Source organism: Cylas formicarius, unplaced genomic scaffold (genome assembly GCF_029955315.1).
Source record: "Cylas formicarius isolate icCylForm1 unplaced genomic scaffold, icCylForm1.1 PGA_scaffold_5__7_contigs__length_24384050, whole genome shotgun sequence".
NCBI classification, from domain to species: Eukaryota; Metazoa; Arthropoda; class Insecta; order Coleoptera; family Brentidae; genus Cylas; species Cylas formicarius.
In genome coordinates this window covers 16495975-16517013 of record NW_026844341.1, presented here as the reverse complement: position 1 = coordinate 16517013, position 21039 = coordinate 16495975, and the positions used below count along the sequence as shown (strand labels likewise).

Sequence of the window (21039 nt, the reverse complement as noted above, 5' to 3'; positions counted from 1 at the left end):
CGTCTAATTAGAATTTTTTTTCTTTTTTTTGTTGTATTTCGTTGAATTGTGTTGGAAAATAAAGACCTATTTATTTATTTATTATTAATTAATTATAAAAATGCCCTAAATAGAGTTTACAATCGAAATATGTTAGTAGAGCAATATGAATGTAATAAATAAAGTAAATAATGTAAAAATAAAAATAAAATAATTTAAAAAATAAATTTAAATTTCAAAGTTATGCAGGATATCTCAACCGCAGTTGGTAGTGCCAGTAATGCAACAAGTTTTATTGTTTGGAGTTCACTTTAAAAACGAATTTTTAATGGACTTTGATAAACGAGGAGAAAAGGATACGGGAGATGAGTCTGTGAATGTACACCATGACCAGAAATATTGTGTTTTTACAACCGACCCCAAGATTAAGTTTTCCTACTGTTTATTACTCATAGAACATCCTGCCGAGCAAACAATTATCCGTACCCATTCCAGGACCGTCCTGGTAATTTATCTACCTACAATAACAAGCGAGACATAAGTATGCTTTCAATATTTTTCGCACAGCAATTGTTGAAACACGTACATAAAAAAATTAATACAAAGTAACAACTTATTACGTTCTGTTTCATTACATTTCTTCATAGTATCATTATTCATATACAAAATATTAAATATAATAATAATAATAAAAATCGCTACCTAGTTCAATGATCAACTCCGCCAGTAATCGTTATCGATAAATATTTTTTTTACCCGTTTTTCACAGGTATCCCAGCTTTGTGCTGATATTTTAGCTACCTGTTCCAGAATTACGTTTATGGTACTATCGCTAAATTTTGGTGCAGTGTTATTTCTTCTTATATACGCTTTCAACTCAGACCAAATCTCAATCGGGTTAAATATACAATGATACGGGGGCAATCCCAAAATTTCACGTCTTAAAAGAGACTGTTGTTGTTTACAAATCGAAGAACTATGTAGAAGACACAAAAATACGAGAAGAAGAATGTCGTTAATCGATCGGCACACAAGACAAAAATGATTATTTTCAAATTTACCTGTAAGATAAATAGAGTACGCTTACGCTTGAGAAGAATCTGGTACAGAAATAAGTACTTACTGGAAGTATTGAAATACCTCCGTAATATATACGAACATATTGCAATTTGGATTAAAGTCTTAAGAACGAAACATATCACCTGATGTTAGAATAAACGCTTCTCCTTATTCGAAAATACCCCGCAGCAAAACGGTCCATTTACGTTTCAAATAAAAATTTCAAGTTTCTACAAATATTCGCTACGGTCCATCTGTTGGGATGGATTTTGCCACGGTCCTGCGAAGGTCTGCGGTACTGTAAAATACTTAAAACGTCAAAGCAATAAATACACTATAGTTTTGGTAGTACAATACCGGCTGAAGTGGCTATTATATATTCCTATTTGACCACCAGAGGGTGTAATGGAAAAACGACGTTAATAGTGCCTAAACGGTGACTTAACACTCGCTATTAGTTTTTCCGATAAAATTGCGTTCCACTTCAAATGAATCAGCCGGAAGAAAATAATGAGGAGTGTTTGTTTCTTTTGCGAGATAACGATTTACCGAAAAGTCGACGGCACGTCAGCGGCCCGCGTTTCTGGTAAACCGACGCGTCGAAAACAGCGATTCGAAAACTCGAAAATATTTACGCTACCGTTTGGAAAAAATCAAAATCGTAATTTTTCGAAACAAAACAAGACACAGCGAAAATGAGAAAGAATAACTATTTAACGACACAACGTTGTTACGGTTTGGCGAAACGCGAATTGTCGTGGCGATCGGCCAACAGGTCTACGAAATTTGATTTTTAACGAACCACACAAAAAAACCGTTAAATTAACAAAAAATATAGCGCCAGCAAAATCGATTTAAAAATATGTGCGACTTTCTTCAGGATGCAATTGCTATATACTAGACGGATGTTTTCCCACGAATTTTCTCAATAAATTTCTAAGGCCAGATTACGGACGCGATGTTTGAACAAAACTGGTATGGGGGGGGGAGTCGCGTTAAATTTACAACGTCGCGAGCTAGCGAGGTCGCGTGCCAGATTTATTGGGGTGTTCAAAGTGCGAAACAAGTTCCATCGTCAAATTCAACAAAGGCGGGCGGGCGTCTATAGTTGCACTAATACCGGGTGTTTGACGGAGGATTAGCTAGACCCATTTGGAAGATACTTTCTTACCTGTGCTATCAACGCCAATGATACCAGTTTTATGATTTCTCGAAAGCTTTTTTAAAGCTTGATCGTGGTATTTTGCAGAGGTTAGTCTCGCCGCTCGTTCTCTACTCTCTGTATGTCTCGGGACTTTCCGACTGCCTTTCTGTCCTGCCTTCATCACTTTTATTGTAACATTACTCAAGCCTACATCCCGTTTAAACCAGACGAGGGCAACAGTACGCGAAGTTAATCACGAGGTCGACTGTAAAAGCACTATATTTCTGGTCCAAGTATACCATCCTTATTATATTTTTTTAAACGATTGGGAACCTAGGGATGGTTATCGATCAGGAATTAAGATTAAAGTCAACAAACCTATGCAAAATGTATTTTTTTCAATTTCAAAAACGTCTATGGACATAGAAGATTATTGCCAAAAAAGTTTAAAACTATGCTTTGTGAGCCACACGTCTTGTCACCAGTTAATTACTATTACTTGATTAAAGCAAACGGACCTTAACAGAATTCAGCGATTGCGGATCTATTGTCTAAGACTAATGCATGGTATCCAAAAATATCAACATATCTTCTACATGCATCGTCGATATTTACATTCTAGCCGCTTATTTTTCAAAATTATAACAAACAAAATTCCAAAGTATTTGCTCCAAAAATTGCGTTTTAGAACAGATTTGCAATGAGTTAAAATCTTTGTTTCGAGAGCAGACTCACTAACCAAAACCTGATTGTAAAGTAATCAAAAGATAGCTCTCGTCTCAAATTACAAAAACAGTTGATAAACTTCCTGCTAAAATACTACAATCAAAAACTTTAAAAAGCATGTTTTTTTTTTATGAAAAGCAGTAATATATTTCAAATTAGTTAATATTTCAGACTTCTTACATTTTATTTTATAACTTGTTTTAATTTTATTTATCTTTTCAGTGTTGAAGCTAAAGTCAGTAACCATCATTTTTTTTATAAATAAAATAAAAAATATAAATAAAATCTGTCTGTGAAGACTCTGTAAGGCGGATGTTAGCCCATAATGTGAATCAAATATGAGCTAACATCAGCTCAGCGGTGATATTTGTGGTTGCTTATGGCTTTGTTAGAGCAAGGATACATTACGGGCTAGAAACACACAAAAAGATGCGTATCATGACATGAACTTCAGAATTGATAAACGTCAAAATTGAAGCCGGGCAGTAATACATATTTCCGAAAACATCCGATTGCTCCCAAACCCGTAATATCTCGAAAAGTCCGAACTGGGTCCGTGGTAAATGACGCTTTCCGCACGCTAGATCGGTGTGTAATTAGACATTTTATAGGCGGGAGTAGAAAAAAATTGTAACGATTGACACCAAAGTTTACAGAATAATCAGCAACTCAGCAAACGCCTCTCTCCTTTCCCGATGATATTTAAAATAAAACAACCTATTATTAATAGTACATAGTCAGTAATAATTATAACAAATCCGAGTAATGGAACCAAAAAAATGAAAAAGGTACATTATTAATTAATAAAAACGAATTAATCGTATTATATATATTTTTTAATTTTCTGAAAATTGCCCATACAATTCCATTCAAAATATGACCACCTTTTATTCCCTACGAAACAAACAAAAACATCGGAGGCTAGAAATGCAGATGGCTGTCATTGAAGTGATGCGAACAACAGATTTAGGGAGAGATGCCGTCTTCCTTTAATTATAGGTTTTTCATTTTTTTTTGTCATGTTTTGCAATTTTAAAATACCTGCACCAACTTCTTGTAATATTCTGTTATTAGTTTGTAACTACGAGAAACTAGGATGTCGCAAACACGGAGAGAGTATTTATTAAAGATTTTGAAACCTAAACCTGCCTTTTATACTCGACAGTTATTTCTCTCGTTGCATGAGAACTACAAATAGGCAATGAAGAAAAGGACCGGTGTTGTCAAATTTTAGTAGAAAGTTAATCCATCAGCATTATTTACAAATTACCAAAATCAGAAGTATCGTTATTTTTGTCTGAGCATTCTACGTTACGGCGACATGCTGAAGTCAAATTACCTGTCCCTTAAAAGGTTTTAAGAGTCTGTGATATATTTCGAAAATAAGGAAATAAATTTACCATGCCATACCAAAATTTTCGTCAGACTTCGGAATGACTTAAATAAATATCAAAGCATTTTAGTATTATAATACTGCATACAATATTTTTCCCTCACTTTATTTATAAAACCTTTGGTGTTCGTTACTTCAGGTTTTTCCAAAAAGGTTAATAAAAACGTTTTTATACAACTTTTACTATTTACAGTAAATTATGCAGCGAAGCGAGTGTTCCATAAGCAAGTGTGGTAATTGTGGTTTATTTGGCACGAGTGGAGCGAGTGTTTGATAAACGAGTGACTTAAAAATTTTACCAAACATGTTCGATACTATATTTTTGCAAAACAACACGGACACATCCACTGATATGATCTTCTGAATTGACAAACGTCAAAATTCAAGTCTTGTGGTAAAATCTTCCAAAACATCCGATCGCCCTCAAACCGCGGAAATGTCGGTTGGCTCGGATCCGTGGGAAACGAAACTGGCGTGGTAAAATGACAATTTTACAGAAGGGAGTACAGAAAAAAAATTATTAAACGTGTTGCAGACTATACCATTAGAAGTATCTCGCAGGCGTAGGAAACGAAAGTGACGTAGTAGAGTTCTCCGGACGATATACCGTTTTTACAACCTTTTATGGTTTTGACTTCGGAATGAGTTTAAGGCACCCACACGTGTACCACAAGCCAGGGCCGTATTTAAAATGTTATCCCACGGACATCTCACCGATGAAACTCTACATAAATCCGTCAGCTTTCAGCATTTTGGAATTACGGATCTATTTATTGAGGGTTACAAAGAGAAACCCAAACGATTAAAAGTTTATTTTTTGAAAACTATAAAAGGTGATCGGAAAAATTAATACTAATTGGAATTGGAATCATTTGGAATGTATCTACTGCTGTATGATCCGACTGTTTTATTTGCTATTTGCTCCGATTTGGTGAAAGCGGTGAAAGTCTTAAAAAATATCAACTAATTCGTGCGTTCACGCCGTCGTCATCGTCGAGTGCGATAACGAACGATTGTTGTGACTAGTTGTAATTAATGTCGGTACACCGATAACCATGGCGGATGATTGTGACGGAAACAAGAACTTCAAAAATTAGAATATCTCGTTATACAGGGTGTTCGGAAATTGAGTTCGGAAACTTCCGAGTTATCCGAGTTGTCAAAATTGTTTTTTTTTTTAATTTTATTTTTAACGCAGTGAGCAGATATTTTACACGCAGCCCTGACTTAGTAAAATTCATCGTTACAAAATAAAAGTGTTTCATAAATTTGTCACTAGAGGGCACTTTACCTAGAACTTTTTTTTAATTTTCCCTGTATTTTATTTATTTTGACTTATATTGCAAAATAGCAGAAGCAGAATCACAAATCCTCAAATTTGTTACTTTGTAAATGTGATAACAGGACTTAATGAAATTTGAAAAAGTCTATTAAAAGACCTTATTATCCAACTGCTACTGTGATGACCCATCAGGAATATTCAAATACTGAATATCGCGATATGCATTTTTGCTACGGAAGAGCCAATGGAAATGCAGATCAAGCGCGACGGCTTTGTATCGAGCCTTATCCCAATAGAAACGTTCCATCTGCTAAGACATTCATCAATAAAAGAGGATCATTCAAACCTGATAATATGAAAAAAGGGAGACCAACCAAGGTATAAAAAAACCGTTGCAAGAGGAGAAAGAATACTTCAAAATGTGGAGGCTCGCCCGTCAATGAGTATGAGGAAACTTGCTTCTCAGGAAAAAATTGCTTGCTCTAGAGCTCTGCATGGAAATGATCTTCGGCCCTTCATGTTCAAAGGGTTCTAGCACTGAGTGAACGTGATGAGCAATTGAGCGTAGTTTTATGCAATCAAATTTTAGGAAAAAATCAAAATTACCCGCAATTCTTAGATGTTATTGTCATGCAGTCGCGATGGCAATGTAAATTTTCGAAATATGCATCAGTGGAACATTGAAAACCCACATGCAATTTTTTTTTCTTGTTTAAACGAATCGCTTAATGCGGAAACTACGATCCTTGCATTTGGTTAATGCAACATGGCGCTCCATCCCATTTTGCATTAGCTTTACGAAGATATTTAGATCAGGAATTGATGTAAGGTGGCATTTACTTGATGAAAATCCATTTAACACAATAAATGTGAACTAAAAGTTCAGATTTTCACGAAATTATATATTGTCACATGACAATTGTGTCGACAACACCGTGTCTTTATCAAATGTAATATTTACAAACTACCTGCTAATATATATACCGAAAAATGACAATAAAACATAAATTAATGTAGTTCTGAGAATTTAAGTTTAATAATGGAGAGGTATTTAAATCTAATTGAACGTTAAGCAATACATTTGATTGTCTCATTTTGTTAATCTTCATGGTTTCCAATAAATTTAATTTTCTACTTTTTGTGGCTGAAACTTTTTTGCTGAGTTCTCCTATGTATGTAATTGTTTGAAATTGTTCGGGTTCTGTATTAAGATTCGGATAAATAGAGTTTACTGTAGCCTGGATTTGTTTTTTATTTATAATTTTATCGACAATGGACGGATTTTAGCCGTTGTTCAGTGCAATTTGTTTAATGATATTAACTTTGTTGTAACTTTCTGTTGAGAGTGGCGTATTAAAGAGTGAAATGCAGCCATTTTGTGTGTATCAGGGTGATTTAAGCTGTATGTCCATGTGTGAAGATTTATGGTAAATGGAAAAATCTAATTTGTTTTGCGTTTTCGTAATAGTTAAGTCTACAAAATTAATAGAGTTATCGTATTCAATCTCGATAGTGATGATCTTGTATGATATTTTCCAAATTATCCATATTTTCACAACATTTATAGTAGTAGGTATCTTGTAAATATTACATTTGATAAAGACACGGTGTTGTCGAAACAATTGTCACGTCATGTGTGTTCTTAGTTATTGATTTAAATCAGGCATTCGAATACCGATGACCGGACCTTAATCCGATGGACTTCTTTTTTTGGGTGCACTTAAAACCTTTAGTGCATGAAAAACCTAGAATAAATATCAATAATCTACGACAAAAAATAGTAAACGGTTGCGAAATCATTAGAAATAGGTTAGGTGTATTTTTTCGTGTTCCACAGCATTTTTTAAAATAGATAAGAAAATGTGGCATTTGAAAATTAGCGTTGTATACTGTTTAATTCCCGATTATTATTAATATTTTTTTATTTTCGAAAATGTTAGACATATTTGTGTTACTTCAATTAAACTGTTATCACCTTTTTGTAAATTAAACGTGCGGGGTATTCGCGTCGAAAATAAAAGTCGATTAAACGGCTAAACCATAACACTCATCGACTCAAAACAGGAGTAACAATTTTTGAGGATTTGTGATTCTGCTTAAGGCAATCTGTTCTGTTTTGCAATATCAGTCAAAAAAAATACCGGGTAAATAAAAAAAAAACGATCTAGGTAAAGTGCCCTCTAGTGACAGATTCCTGGGAAAATATTACGATTTCGTATTTGTGTTACATGACTTATTACCATTATTACTAAATTATGTGGAGTACGACTCTCTAAATAGAGAACGAAAAAAATTGTAAATTTAACCACATTTCATCGATCTTCACGGCCGTTATCGCGTGCATATACGGTTAATTTTCGCTAATGCTTCGCGAAGCTTAATTACGGTCATTAAAACGTCATTTGCGTTTCCACGAAACCGCCATTCGAAAACTGCCACGGAACGCTGGTGGTAAAAAATGCGAAAACAAATGTCGAAGACCGCTTTCAATGCAAAGCAGCCTATCACACTGTTTGAACCAATTAGCCATATTTTTTACGATTTTCGATTTGCGGCTAATAAATTACACTGTAAAAGAACAATTCTCTAGGTCTTTTAGATTTTTGCCTATAATTTGAAAACCCTGTATATAATCGTCCGCTGGTTAATTATGCCGAATGAGTGAACGAAAAAAAATTGAAGTAGATATCTGCAAATTTAGGACACTTAATACATTTCTCGTTTAGCACGGAATATCGGAAATACACTGTACAATAGGTGAAAACCTTAAACACAAAAGTTTTTGCTGTCTAGGCGGGCTATATCGCAATATAAAAGAAAGTGAGATCTGAACCCAAAGTCTTTCAGTTATAACCAATTTTCAATAATAGGGGCACCCATTTTTCAGTTTCTTTGAATTCCCGGCGCACACTGTATATTTTTCAAAAATTGTCAAGAATAAACGATTATGCAGCCGTATCTTCTGCGTCTTCTGGTTCAAGAATGTTTTTGGTCTCGTATGACGTATGCAATGTGGTCAATAAACATTGAGTATGGTAATATTATCTTGATTAGAGTATACATTTTAATCTATTTCTTTTAGATTTTAGCACACTCTCTATAAAAGCTCCTATATATCTAATTTTTATTAATTTTTCTTATCTTGTGGATCTTTAAGAAAACAATGAAAAAGTTTATTATTGGGCTATAAGTTTTATAACATTCATTACATTTCATAGTAGCTGTAGAATATTTATTTTACTCACGTCTGTAAAATGCCTAATTACACACCGATTTAGCGTGCGGCAAGCGTTCGCTTTACCACTCAGTTTCGTTTCTCACGGATCCGGGCCACTTCGGCGGATTTGGCAGTGCAAAGAAAAAATCAGTCAGGCTGAAGCGGCAGGCAGTTCTAATAAAACACTAAGAAAGACAAAATTTGAAGATTTGGATCGGACAATGTTGCAGCAACGTCTTAAAAATGTACTATTCTCTGGACCTATCGTAAAACTAAAAGCAGAAAAGTGTGCTGAACGGCTTGGCATTATCGATTTCAAGGCCTTGGAACGATGGTTGGAGAAGACGTGCCCAAAACTAGCAGAAAAGTACTCTGCTGACGACATTTTTAATGCTGACGAAACTGGAATTTTTTACAAAATGACGCCAGATAAAACTCTTAAATTTCGAAGAGAAAAGTGTTTGGGTGGAAAACTTTCTAAAGAACGTATAACAGTGTTAGTAGCTGCCAATAACTGCCAATATGCGTGGGAGAGAAAAAGAAAGCTAGTCGTGATTGGAAAATCAACTAACCCACGATGTTTTAAGAACATCAAGCATTTGCCGGCCACTTACAAGAGAAACAAGTCTGCATTAATGATATCACAAATTTTTGAAGAGGAAATACGGAATGGGATGCAGAATTAAAGGGGAGGAAAATGTTACTTCTCATCCCCATATTCTTCTTCCAGCCAAAACAACAAATGTATTACAGCCGATTGGCCGGAGCGTAATAAAAAGTCTTAAGAGTAGATAGAGGAAAAACATTTTAATGGAAATGATCGAGTCCGAAGACAAAATTTCCATTAATATGCTAAATGCGGTCAACTTTATTAGTAAAGCTTGGAAAGAGGTGACAGCAGAAACAATTCAACACTCCTATCGTCATGCAGGACTTATCACCGAGACAGAATGCGAACAGCACTTGGAAGATGATCAGCCACTAAGCGTGTGGATAAAGCAGTTTCAAACAACAATTACGTCTACAGGTGAGAAGTTGCGAAATTTGATGGTGATAGATCAGGATTTGCTTACAACAGGCAGACTTGAGGTGAGGAAGAGCACCAAGAAGAAGAAGAAGATGAAGAAGTTGATCTGAGACCGCCACCACCGGCCGATTATTTGAAACATTAATTGTAGTTCTTAAATATTTATATAAAATGTTCTTAAGTAAATGTTAAAATATGTATGTAAAATAATGAAATATTACAGAACACATATGCGTATTGTTATTTTTCAAGTGCCAATAACTCTTTATAACGAAAAAAAATCGCTGTTTCGGGTGTATATCACAAACTCTTTAACTTTTAAAGCGTGACGTAATCTGACTTCAGTATGTATCAGAGTTTCCCAAAACAGTAGAAAGGGCGATGAAATAAAAAATGCATATTGCTGCCCGGCCTATCCGACACGAACGCTTTCACCCGCAGATCAAGTATATACGGAAGTCAATTACATAATTCCCGGAAGAATCCGGGGCGCCGGAGCGTAAACAAAAGCTGTCCGAAGTGCGTATATGGCCGAAAAACAATACCTTCTCCAAATTTTCATCATCGAGGTGATCGACATATGCGTCACGCGCACACACACGCACACAAACTGCTGCGTTTTTCCCGCGTTCAGCCCTTACCACGCGAAGGAACAAGTTCGAACCGGACGCGTTCGGATGCGACGCGCGTCCTCGCCTGAAACGATGAAATTTTGTCCCACAGAAATTAACCGGGCAATTTGCGGAGAAGCCAATTAATCCAATTAAGCGGGCCGGGGACAATGTAAACAGCCGCCATATTATTATTAGTGTAGATTAAACGCGATGTTTCCACGTTCTGGATGCAACTATATTAGTCGTTTAGACCTCACATTCCCCTTATTACCCTTATAACTTGTTACTTTCGAAAAATCGATAAAATCGAATTTTTCCAAAGTATACTCGTTTGGCAACGAAACTCATATCTCGGCAACGGGAGGTCCTAGGAGACTCCCATTGTTACACAAATGATCAGCGTCGAAAAAATAAAAATTATTTTGTCTGTCCGTTCTCGGGGTGTTCGCGATATTCCGCACTAAATTTGCATCTACCGACTTCAGATTTGGCAGTTATGTAGAAGTTTAGACCCACATTAAGTACAGCAAAGTTTTTTTTTTTAATTTTTGATTTTTTTTTTTTTGGTAATTTTTCAAACATGTTTTTCTCCATAACCTCGATCGGCAAAATTCTTTAACTGACACACGCGGAGGATCCAGTGCTATAACATTTATTTGAGTCACATTCTCGATTATATACAGGGTTTTTAAATTATAGGCAAAAATCTAAAAGACTTTGAACATTGTTGTTTTCCAGAGTAAATTATTAACCGCAAATCGGAAATCGGAAAAAATATGGCTAATGGGTTCAATCAGTGTTACAGACCGCGTCAAGGGCTACAATTTTTGCATTTGCGGTTTTCGTCTATCAGACACACTGCTCGAGATAACCGGAAAAATCCATATGAAAATCACTATTGCGGGGGCTGTCAAGGCGCGATGACGTCATTGATTATTACGGCGCACTGCATGGTTTCAGAAAAATCTTATTTTCTCGAAAACCATTTACTATTTTAGAAAAATTCTTGGACTAGGAAACGCGGAAGATCCAGGTCTATAACCCCCTTTTCCGGAATATTTTCAAATATGTACAGATGTGTCGATTCTGGTAAAAAAAAATCTAAAAGACTCTGAAAATTGCCATTTTTGTGGATATATTAGCCGTAATTATAAAACTATAAAACATGGAATAATTTCATTTAAACAGTCTCGAATATTGTGTCGAGTGAGAGTTTCACTTGGAAAAATATAATTGGAAATCATTATTACTTATTATTGAAAAACGCTTTATACAGGGTGTATGCGTAATAAAATTACATAGATTTTGCGAAACTTCCATAGCGGTCCGCAGTAGCGCTACAGAAAAACGATGCGTCTCTTTACCACAAGAGACCGCTAAGCTCTTTCTTTAAAAAAAAGCTGCTTCGTGCTAGGCGTTACGAATTTGCTTCGCCTAGGGACGATTTTTCGAAAACAATCTTGTTAAACGCCGCGTTCTTGGCAGGCTGCATCACTGGTAATACTTTGCCAACATTTTTTTGCCTTCCATAGATTTTGAACCTTTAGCAACTTGGTGCAGACAATTTTTGCATATTTATCTATATATATTCCATACTCCCACCATTTCATTTCACTCATTTTCTTCTCTATATTTGACTCTTGCCCACATTTGTAAATCTTATCGTGAATATTCTCTACACATTTCGCACTCGTATAGTATGTTTCAAAGTATATAATAATAAACAATTTTTATTTCAAATAATAGTATTACAAACATATACAGAAACCAATTCCAGAAAGAGAAAAACTGAAAAAAAAAGACCGAAAAAATCTCTACAACAAATTCTATAGATGCAGTAATTCTTTTTTATATTTAATTTTAAACTTATTATAATTTAAATTTACTAGGTTATTAGGTATTAAAATATAAGATTTTATATATCTCATATTATATATTATATTTATTTAAAATATAGCCTTCTGCGAGACTCCTTCCTTCCATCCGTTCGTTGAACTCCGACTGGAATCCTGCAGACGTTTCGGCAAGATCTCACTTGGTATCTTCAATGCTCGCGCTATGAGTGTTCGAAGTGTTTTCAACAATACGTTTGTCTGATTTGGAGTTGCTATAAAAAGGCAGAGTATCTTCAGGCATAAGATACATCATTTCTTAAGTTTCTCTTCGGAGATTGGTTTACCATTTGGATGGTCTTCCTCTTAGATTTTACAGAATAATGAGGTATTAATTATCTAATTTTTTCATATAATGTTGGTTGGTTGGTATTGGATATTTTTTTGGAAGTTTTGGAACATTGTTCTGTAGTGTGGTGATAAAAGTTGGCCCCGCCCCTTTATGAGCCGTCAAGATCTAACTAACTCTCGTGTATCAAATTGAATCATTGTATTATTTTCATCGAATTGCTCTTGCGAAACTATCGAAGATCGCACAGGTGCGTATAATTTAAATGAAACTATGCCGAATTTGCTTCGCCGATCCCGTTTCGAGAATAATAATAATTATTATTGTCGTTATTACGAGCGAATGGTTTTCAATCAGCGGGCGCGGAATATATAGAGGCATGGGCGCGCGCAGGGTTTTCACGTGACGACGTCCGGTCACCCGCCTAATTGACATTAATCTGCATACATTCGCCCGACGCCACGTGACACGACTGTGACTCCTACGGCTCGAATGTCGATTTACTTCCAAAAAATCAACGCGGGGACATGATCCGACCTCAACAGCGTTTTCCAAAAATTAACGAAAAAACTCAACATCAATTCACGTTTCATTCCTTTCTTTAATGTTTACAATATCATGGCCTGTTATGTATACATATAGTCGAAACGCTATACTATATACTATATACTTAGGAACATTTTATATAAATATTTAAGAACTACATTTAATGTTTCAAATAATCGGTCATTTTCTTTTGATTTTTTTTAGTATGCCAATACGCATCTCGTACTTTGGCTTTTATTTTCACCATTGCGTCGAGAGAGGCGTCTTCCCCATGATGCAGAAATAATTTCTCTAGCAGCTTAACTGCTCGTTGAATGGTGGGTGGTGGTCCCAGATCCACTTCTTCATCTTCTTCTTTCTCTTGGTGCTCTGCCTCACCCTTTCTTACTTGCTGTAAATGACTTCCTCTGTCTGCTGTTGTAGGCAGATCCTGATCTATCACCATAAAATCTTGCAATTCCTCACTTGTAAACGCTTAGTGGCTGATCATGTTCCAAGTACTGTTCGCATTCTGTTTCGGTAATAAGTCCTGCATTACGATAAGAGTGTTGAATTGTTTCTGCTGTCACCTTTTTCCAAGCTTTGGAATTTGGGTATGTGCAGGGCAGTTATCTAAGAGAAGTAATATTTTTCTCCCCTTTAATTCTGCATCCCATTTCCGTATCTCCTCTTTAAAAATTTGCGATGTCATCCATGCAGACTTCTTTGCCTTGTAAGCGACCGGCAAACGCTTGACATTTTTAGAACATCGTGGGTTAGTTAATTTTTCAATCACAACTAGCTTTCTTTTTTCTCTCCCACTCGTATTGACAGCTACTAACACTGTTATGCATTCTATAGAAAGTTTTCCACCCACACACTTTTCGCTTCGAAATTTAATAGTTTTATCTGACCTCATTTTGTAAAAAATACCAGTTTCGTCAACATTAAAAATGTACTACAAAAAAAAATAGTACAACAAATTTTGTTCGTAATACAGAGTTTTACGTTATATAAAGTTTCGCTATATTAAGTTTTCACTGTATATAAATATACCTATTTATTCTTCATTGAAAAGAAAAAAAAAACAGAAAATGTTTAATAAAACCATAGCTGTCCATCCTACATGAGAAATACACAAGATGTTCTAAAAATAAAACCAAGACTAAAAAAAATAATTATTTTATAAGTTCAAAAAGGTCAGCATTTTTAGCTGAGCGACATCTCAATCTATCCACAAATTCAGCATTTGTAATTTTATTACGAAATTTCTGCCCGACGGTGTGCGTGTGTATAAACAGTGCTAGTGACGTAACCCCAAAGAAAAAAATCATTTGGTGCTAGATCTGGGGATCTATGTGGCCATTTTTGATTGTTCCCTTTCCACTTATCATGAGATTAGGAAACGTTGCATTCAGAAAATCCTCAAAATCAATTAAAAAAGGACCAATGATATGCTACGTCGACCTTTTACGGATACTGAGTCCTTAAAGGAATTGACAGGTATTGGTTCTCTTGTGAATACTCAACCGCCAGTGCCAAATTTTCGATAAAAAATCTTCATTTTTGTTAGCTCGTCCAATCATATATGCACAGAATAGCACGAGTATCTCATGATCTGCGGGTAAAATTTCCTGCGTGGTCTGTAATTTATAACAATTTATAATATTCTGCACTCTTCTTGGTTATATCTCAAAATTTGAATACAATTTGCAAGGAAAGTTTACATTTGCTAAAGTATAAACTTACAACTCTCGACGTTCCCTTTGGTCATTTAAGGGACACTCTGGGATAGATTGCTCGTCAGAAGATTGAAAGCATTTTCTACAACTAAATAAACAACCATCAAACATATTAATTATTTGTAAAATTGTGGAATGTGCAGGAATTGGCTTATCTTCAAACAAAAATGCAAATCTGCCAAAAATTAGAGAGCCTGTTTTCATTGGATTGTCTTATTTGCCTATCGATTAACAACATTATTCTTCTTGTATTTTTGTGTCTTCTACATAGTTGTTCGATTTGTAAACAACAGTAACAAGGGCGTACTAGATGTATGAAAAACGAGTAATAAAATAAGAAAAATAGAGAACGATTAGCGGCGAAGTTGATGATTGAACTAGGTGACGACAGTAGCAATAGTGACGATTTTTTAAGTGACTCATACTTAATAAATAAGAACTAAAAGTTCAGGTTCTCAAGAAATTATAATTATATGCTATACATGCCGAAAATGACAATAAAACCTTAATTAATGTTGTTGTGAGAATATGGATAGAACATCCTTTAAGTAACAGATTTCTATGGTCGGATAGATCTTTGCTTGCTTTGTTGGAACGGACAGACAATTGAATTCTTTTTTAAATTACATTAACCCATTACATAATCGTATAAAATTCGCTATCGAGATTGGACAGGATAACTCTATTAATTCTTTAGACTTAACTATTACGAAAACGCAAAACAAATTAGGTTTTTCCATTTACCATAAATCTTCACACACGGACATACAGCTCAAATCACCCTGATACACACAAAATGGCTGCATTTCACTCTACTATACACAGACTTCTTAATACACCACTCTCAACAGAAAATTACAAGGAAAAACTTAATATCATTAAACAAATTGCACTTAGCAAGGGCTACAATCTGTCCATTATCGTCAAAAACAAATCCAGACATCTGTAAACTCTATTTATCCGAAACCTAGTACAGAACACGAACAATTTAAAACAATTACATACATAGGACAATCCAGTGAAAAAGTTTCAAAACATTTGTCAAAATGTGGTTTAAACTTAGCTTTCAGAACTACCAACACGATAGAAATTTTTTTAAAAAACAATAAAACGAAGTGTCTAAAATTTGAAAAATCAGGTGTCTACGGTTGAAATGTGGATCATGTCCTAAAATTTTTATTGGACAAACGGGCAGATCATTAACGAGCATAAAAGAACGTTTAAAACTAGATTCTAATTACGTTACACACTTAAACACAGAAAAACACATTTTTCACGACAATTCTGATATTTTACATACAGCCAAAAAAAGTTGAAAATTACATTTATTGGAAGCCATGGAGATTAACAAAATGAGACATTCAAATGTATTGCTTAACGATCAATCAGATTTAAATACCTCTACATTATTAAATTTAAATTCTCACAACATTATTTAATGTTTTATTGTCATTTTTCGGTATATATAGTAGCAGGTAGTTTGTAAATATTACATTTGTAAAGCACGGTGTTGTCCAAACAATTGTCAATAATTTCGTGAAAATCTGAAACTAAAAGTTCAGATTTCAGATTATTTAATTTGTTAAATGGATTTTCATCAAGTAAAAGCTACCTCAGTTCAATATTTCATATTTTATTATTATTATTATTATTATTATTATTATTATATTTAATATTTTGAATATTAATAATGAAACTATGTAAAATTGTTACTTTGTACTAATTTTTTATGTACACGGTTCAAGAATTGCTCGACGAAAAAGATTGGGAACATACTCATATCCCGCTTGTTAGTGTAGATAGGTAAATTCCTAGGACGATCCTGGAATGGTTACGGGTAAGGGTCTTCTATAAGGGACTGCGGTTTTGGAGTAATAAACAATAGGCAAAGTTAATCACGGGGTCGGTTGTAAAAGCACTATATTTCTGGTTGAAGTATACGAATGCAGCAGCAGTGCGGTAGTTGTATTCACCATCGCCTCCCTTTCACTCCACTTTCAAATACCAATACATTTCTTTTCTCCAACCAAACCGCTACTATCTGGCATAGACCTCCCTGTTTCTTTCATTCTAATCAATCGTGCAATGAACACGACACGTACCTGATAGTGACGGCCAGGAGGACGATGATGACGCCGACGAAGAACATGGCGACGCACACGCCCCCTATCATGTACAAACTCTCGTTGGGGGCATCTGAAATGAAAGACGGGAAAAAAATTGGTAAAATTCCAGTCGATTCGCGAATTGCATCAGATCATCGGTACGCTAAATATAACGTGATAACTGCTCACAGACGGCGATTGAGTGATAGAGTGAGAGAGTGTGGCAACATCAAAGGTCAATGTCACCGTTGACAAAAGAAACGTTGCAACACGAACCGATTAAATTTATACTAGTCAGCTCGGTAACGAAATTTAGCAGGATACAGATGAATCGAGAAAATAACCCGCGACATGTTCGATAGCGTTCGAGGCTGCATATCATGCCGGCCATTTTAAAACACGTATCTTAGAACCACAAGCTCATCCACTCTCGTCTCACGGTTAAGCTACTTGTACACGGGCTTTTCATTTCCCTCACTTGGACCAATGAATATTTGGAAATAGAGAAAAAATCTTTCCCTATTTCGCTGTATTCATTGGTTACACATGATTCGAGATTATATATACGGATTGTCTATTTGCTATTTTTTAATATAATTTATATTGGACCCTGTCGATGTGGTGTCTATAAGCATCAAAGACCCTATATAAACAGAGGTTTCGCAAGCTTTAGTGTGACCCCTTTCTTTGTTTTTTTCTAAATGCAAATAGACCATTTTTAAATTTGTATGTGCCTTAACGAAACTAAAGGCTTCGTGAGCTTCCCCTCTACGATATACAAATTCATTTTAACCTCCTCGCTACGTAGTAGCGAGCCGTGTTCCAGTCTAGTCCAGTCCTTTTCGCATCCCCATTAAACACTTGAGCCAGATATTATTCATTACGAAATGAAAACACTTTAAAGCAATTATCGTGTTCGATTTTTGAAAGAAAATCAAGCGAAGAATTTGCCACTTATTCTAGCGTCAAGGTGAAGATTTTCTGGGTTTGAGTTTTTGGACGAAATGAAGAAGAAAAAATTATTGAAAGTTTCTGCCGCCTTGGAGCCGGGATTTTTATAAGTGGATTGTTATTTTGGTGCGGATTCGTTTAACCGAGACGGCCAGCTGGTCCAAGAAGCTTGGCAGACGAATTGGAAACCATAATATTTATTAGTTACACAAAATTAATAGGTTTTCGAGATCGCACAAACGGGAAATAAATCCGATCCGAAATGGTTTCGTTTGACCCAAAAGTCGGCGTAATACTAGTCAAAAATATCAAACCAAATATTTTCGTAGTTCCATGTAACAAATATAAACAATTAAAAATTGTAAAATTTAAATCCTCTTTGAGACGCGCCGTCATTGGCTGTGATCGGTCGTGACGTCAATTTTAATTTTAGTCTTGATCCTGTCGATTGCTTCCGTTATCTTCTGTTTAGTACCAAAAAGAAAGTTTTGAAAGTCACCGAAACCGATTTTTTAAAAGGTGGATATGCTTATGGTGACATCTGACACACAAAACACCGAACATTTTTATTTTGCTGAGGTTCGCGGTGTTAAAGCTAATAGGTGTGTTTATAGACAATTTGGCGGCTAGTTTTAAGCAAATATGCAACAAAAAAGTATTAAAGTATATTGCCATTGATAACTTAAAATGTTCATTTTATATAGATCCGGAAGACGACTAAAAAGTTTATCTGGCGTTTTACGGGTTGTACTCAAAACACGGTGGCACGAATTTGCAAATAAAAACTAGCGTAAAAACAAATACACTTCATACTAGCCAAAATAAACATAAATAACTTAAGAAAAGCAGCGGTGTGACGTCACGATCATTCTCGCGCGTTTGGTGTCCTTTAAAAGGAATGGCCGGGTATTTATTACAACTTAAGCATTGTGTTTTGAGTTTTGTTATGCGTTATTTCTCTACATAAACAAATGTATTAAAGAATTTTAAGAAAAATGTTCAAGTTCCCTATTAACGAAGATCAGATCTTTAGAAGCGTCGGCGAGATCTTTCAAAGTTGAAGAACAACTTTAGAAACGTCAGCTGCGTAGTTGAACTAAAAGTAAAAAAACTGCTCCCATTCATTCTATAAAACCACCAAGAAGGGGATCTTGTTAAGTTTTCCAGTTGACATGAAACCTTATCGAAATCACAAAGATGACAAGTACGATTACGTGCCGTTTTCTTATCAATAATGAGCACGTACGGAAACAGGAAGTCTGGTCAGATTCGAAGATCCAAATTAATCTTGAGAGGTATAAAAATTGACGGGTCCTTTTCGATAACCGATCGGACGCATGGATCGGAAAAGTTTTATTGGCACGAAATGTAAAAAAAAGTCAGACGTCACGCTGACAGATATATTTCGGCCGCTCGAGATAGAAAAACAGATTTTCGAACAAAACACTACCTATCGGCGGCGATGAAAAGGTCGGATTTAAAAAAACAACGAGCGAAAGCGATTCGTTTCGGAAAAAGAAGTTTAACGGGCGATTTCTGGCACTTCCGAGGTTGTATTTTCGAAACGGATGGAAATAGAACGTCGAAATCTTTCGAACGATATCGTCGGAAATTGGAACATGGCATGTTTAAGTTGGTGAAAAAGATCAATAAACAGAAAACGTTTTACTACCTGCGAAAACATCGGGAACGGATATTATAGGATTATATGGATCCGCCCGACCCGTAGCCACTGCCGAAATATACTGGTCTGAAGACCCCATGCCCTTGGAAACACAAAAGCACTGTTCGTTCCATCTGGTGTTGTTCGATGGCTACATCGGGTATCTTTCAATCGAGATATGTTATACTTTGTTTGAAAGTAACATCTTGACCCCCGACCAGTCAATATTGTAGGACATGGGCATCAAGGACCGTCTTTTAAGGTGTATTAAAAGGATAGAGATTAATTATTATTTTATGTTTATTTATGTACGCCGTGTGCCAAATAAAACGACCCACAATAGGTGATACGAAAAAAAGTTTCGTACAAAAGTTTGTTGGACTGTCCTGAAGATTTCAAATATTGTAATTTTGTTGTTGATACAGGGTGTCCGCGATATCAACTTTGTTATTTTAAATGGAATATCCTGTATATTTCCACATTTTTAGATTCCTTGGTTAAAATAAAGGTCACTTTCTTAAAAAATCCCTATTCGAATTTTTCATAGTTTAGGCAGAAATTGAAGTTACGTGTTTATTTTTTCATATGTTGCTTGTCCCATATAAAATTGTGTTGTGACGCTACTGATCCAGGTATTGCAACGAAAATTTAACCACAGACTAAGCAGATGATGCACTATTCAATCAATTTAACAGATTCGCCTCAAATTTTACAGGGCGTCCCAAAGAGGTGGTGCCGTTTTGACGAATTTAATTAACAAAATCTCAACCTTTTCAAATATCAGATATCAATTCTAGGACAAAAAACAAGGCAAGTTTGTAATTTACCTTATATTTAAATTTTATTTACTTTTTGAGATATTCGAGGTCACTTGTTGGCAATAGTAGATATTTTTTAAATAGCAAAGACACGATACCACTTCTTTTAAAGATATAAACTCCAGATATATGAATAAAACCTATTGCTAACAATACAGGTTGTCCATTAATGCGTGGAAACTTTGGAATTCATATTTCATATTGATTGATAATACCTAATAAGAAAAATAAATAATTAAAGTCTATAGGTTAAAAAAAAAACTATAACTTATAACTATAGAACTATAACTATAACTTTTTAAATAGAAATATGAAAAACAACTAAAACAAACAGAAAGGTCAAAGTTTGTTTATACCTTAATGCGTCGAAAAAGATTGTGCTGTAATAGCCAAATACATATTTAAATATTTTGATATTTCTTTATTGTTTTGATGTCAGATGAAACAACCATTTTAAGAGGAACATTTTTTACTAAACTTTATGAACCGAATTAACGAACTCTTTTTGGTTAACTTTTTTTTTATAGATTTATCTAATCAAATTTGTTCCCTTGGTTAGTGATCGTGGTCGAAATCCTTAAAAGTTTCAACGTTCTTCATTCCAGCAATTGGA

General features: G+C 35.1%; 1 protein-coding gene across 3 annotated transcripts in view; it reads right to left on the bottom strand.

Moving 5' to 3' along the window:
- LOC132701812 (uncharacterized) overlaps window positions 1-21039 on the bottom strand; it is a 159784-nt gene that overhangs the window by 14058 nt on the left and 124687 nt on the right. For all 3 annotated transcript variants that reach the window (XM_060670025.1, XM_060670027.1, XM_060670026.1), the window contains exon 4: window positions 16992-17085. In XM_060670025.1, the coding sequence (XP_060526008.1) occupies window positions 16992-17085 (94 nt within the window). The remainder of the gene's footprint in view (window positions 1-16991; window positions 17086-21039) is intronic.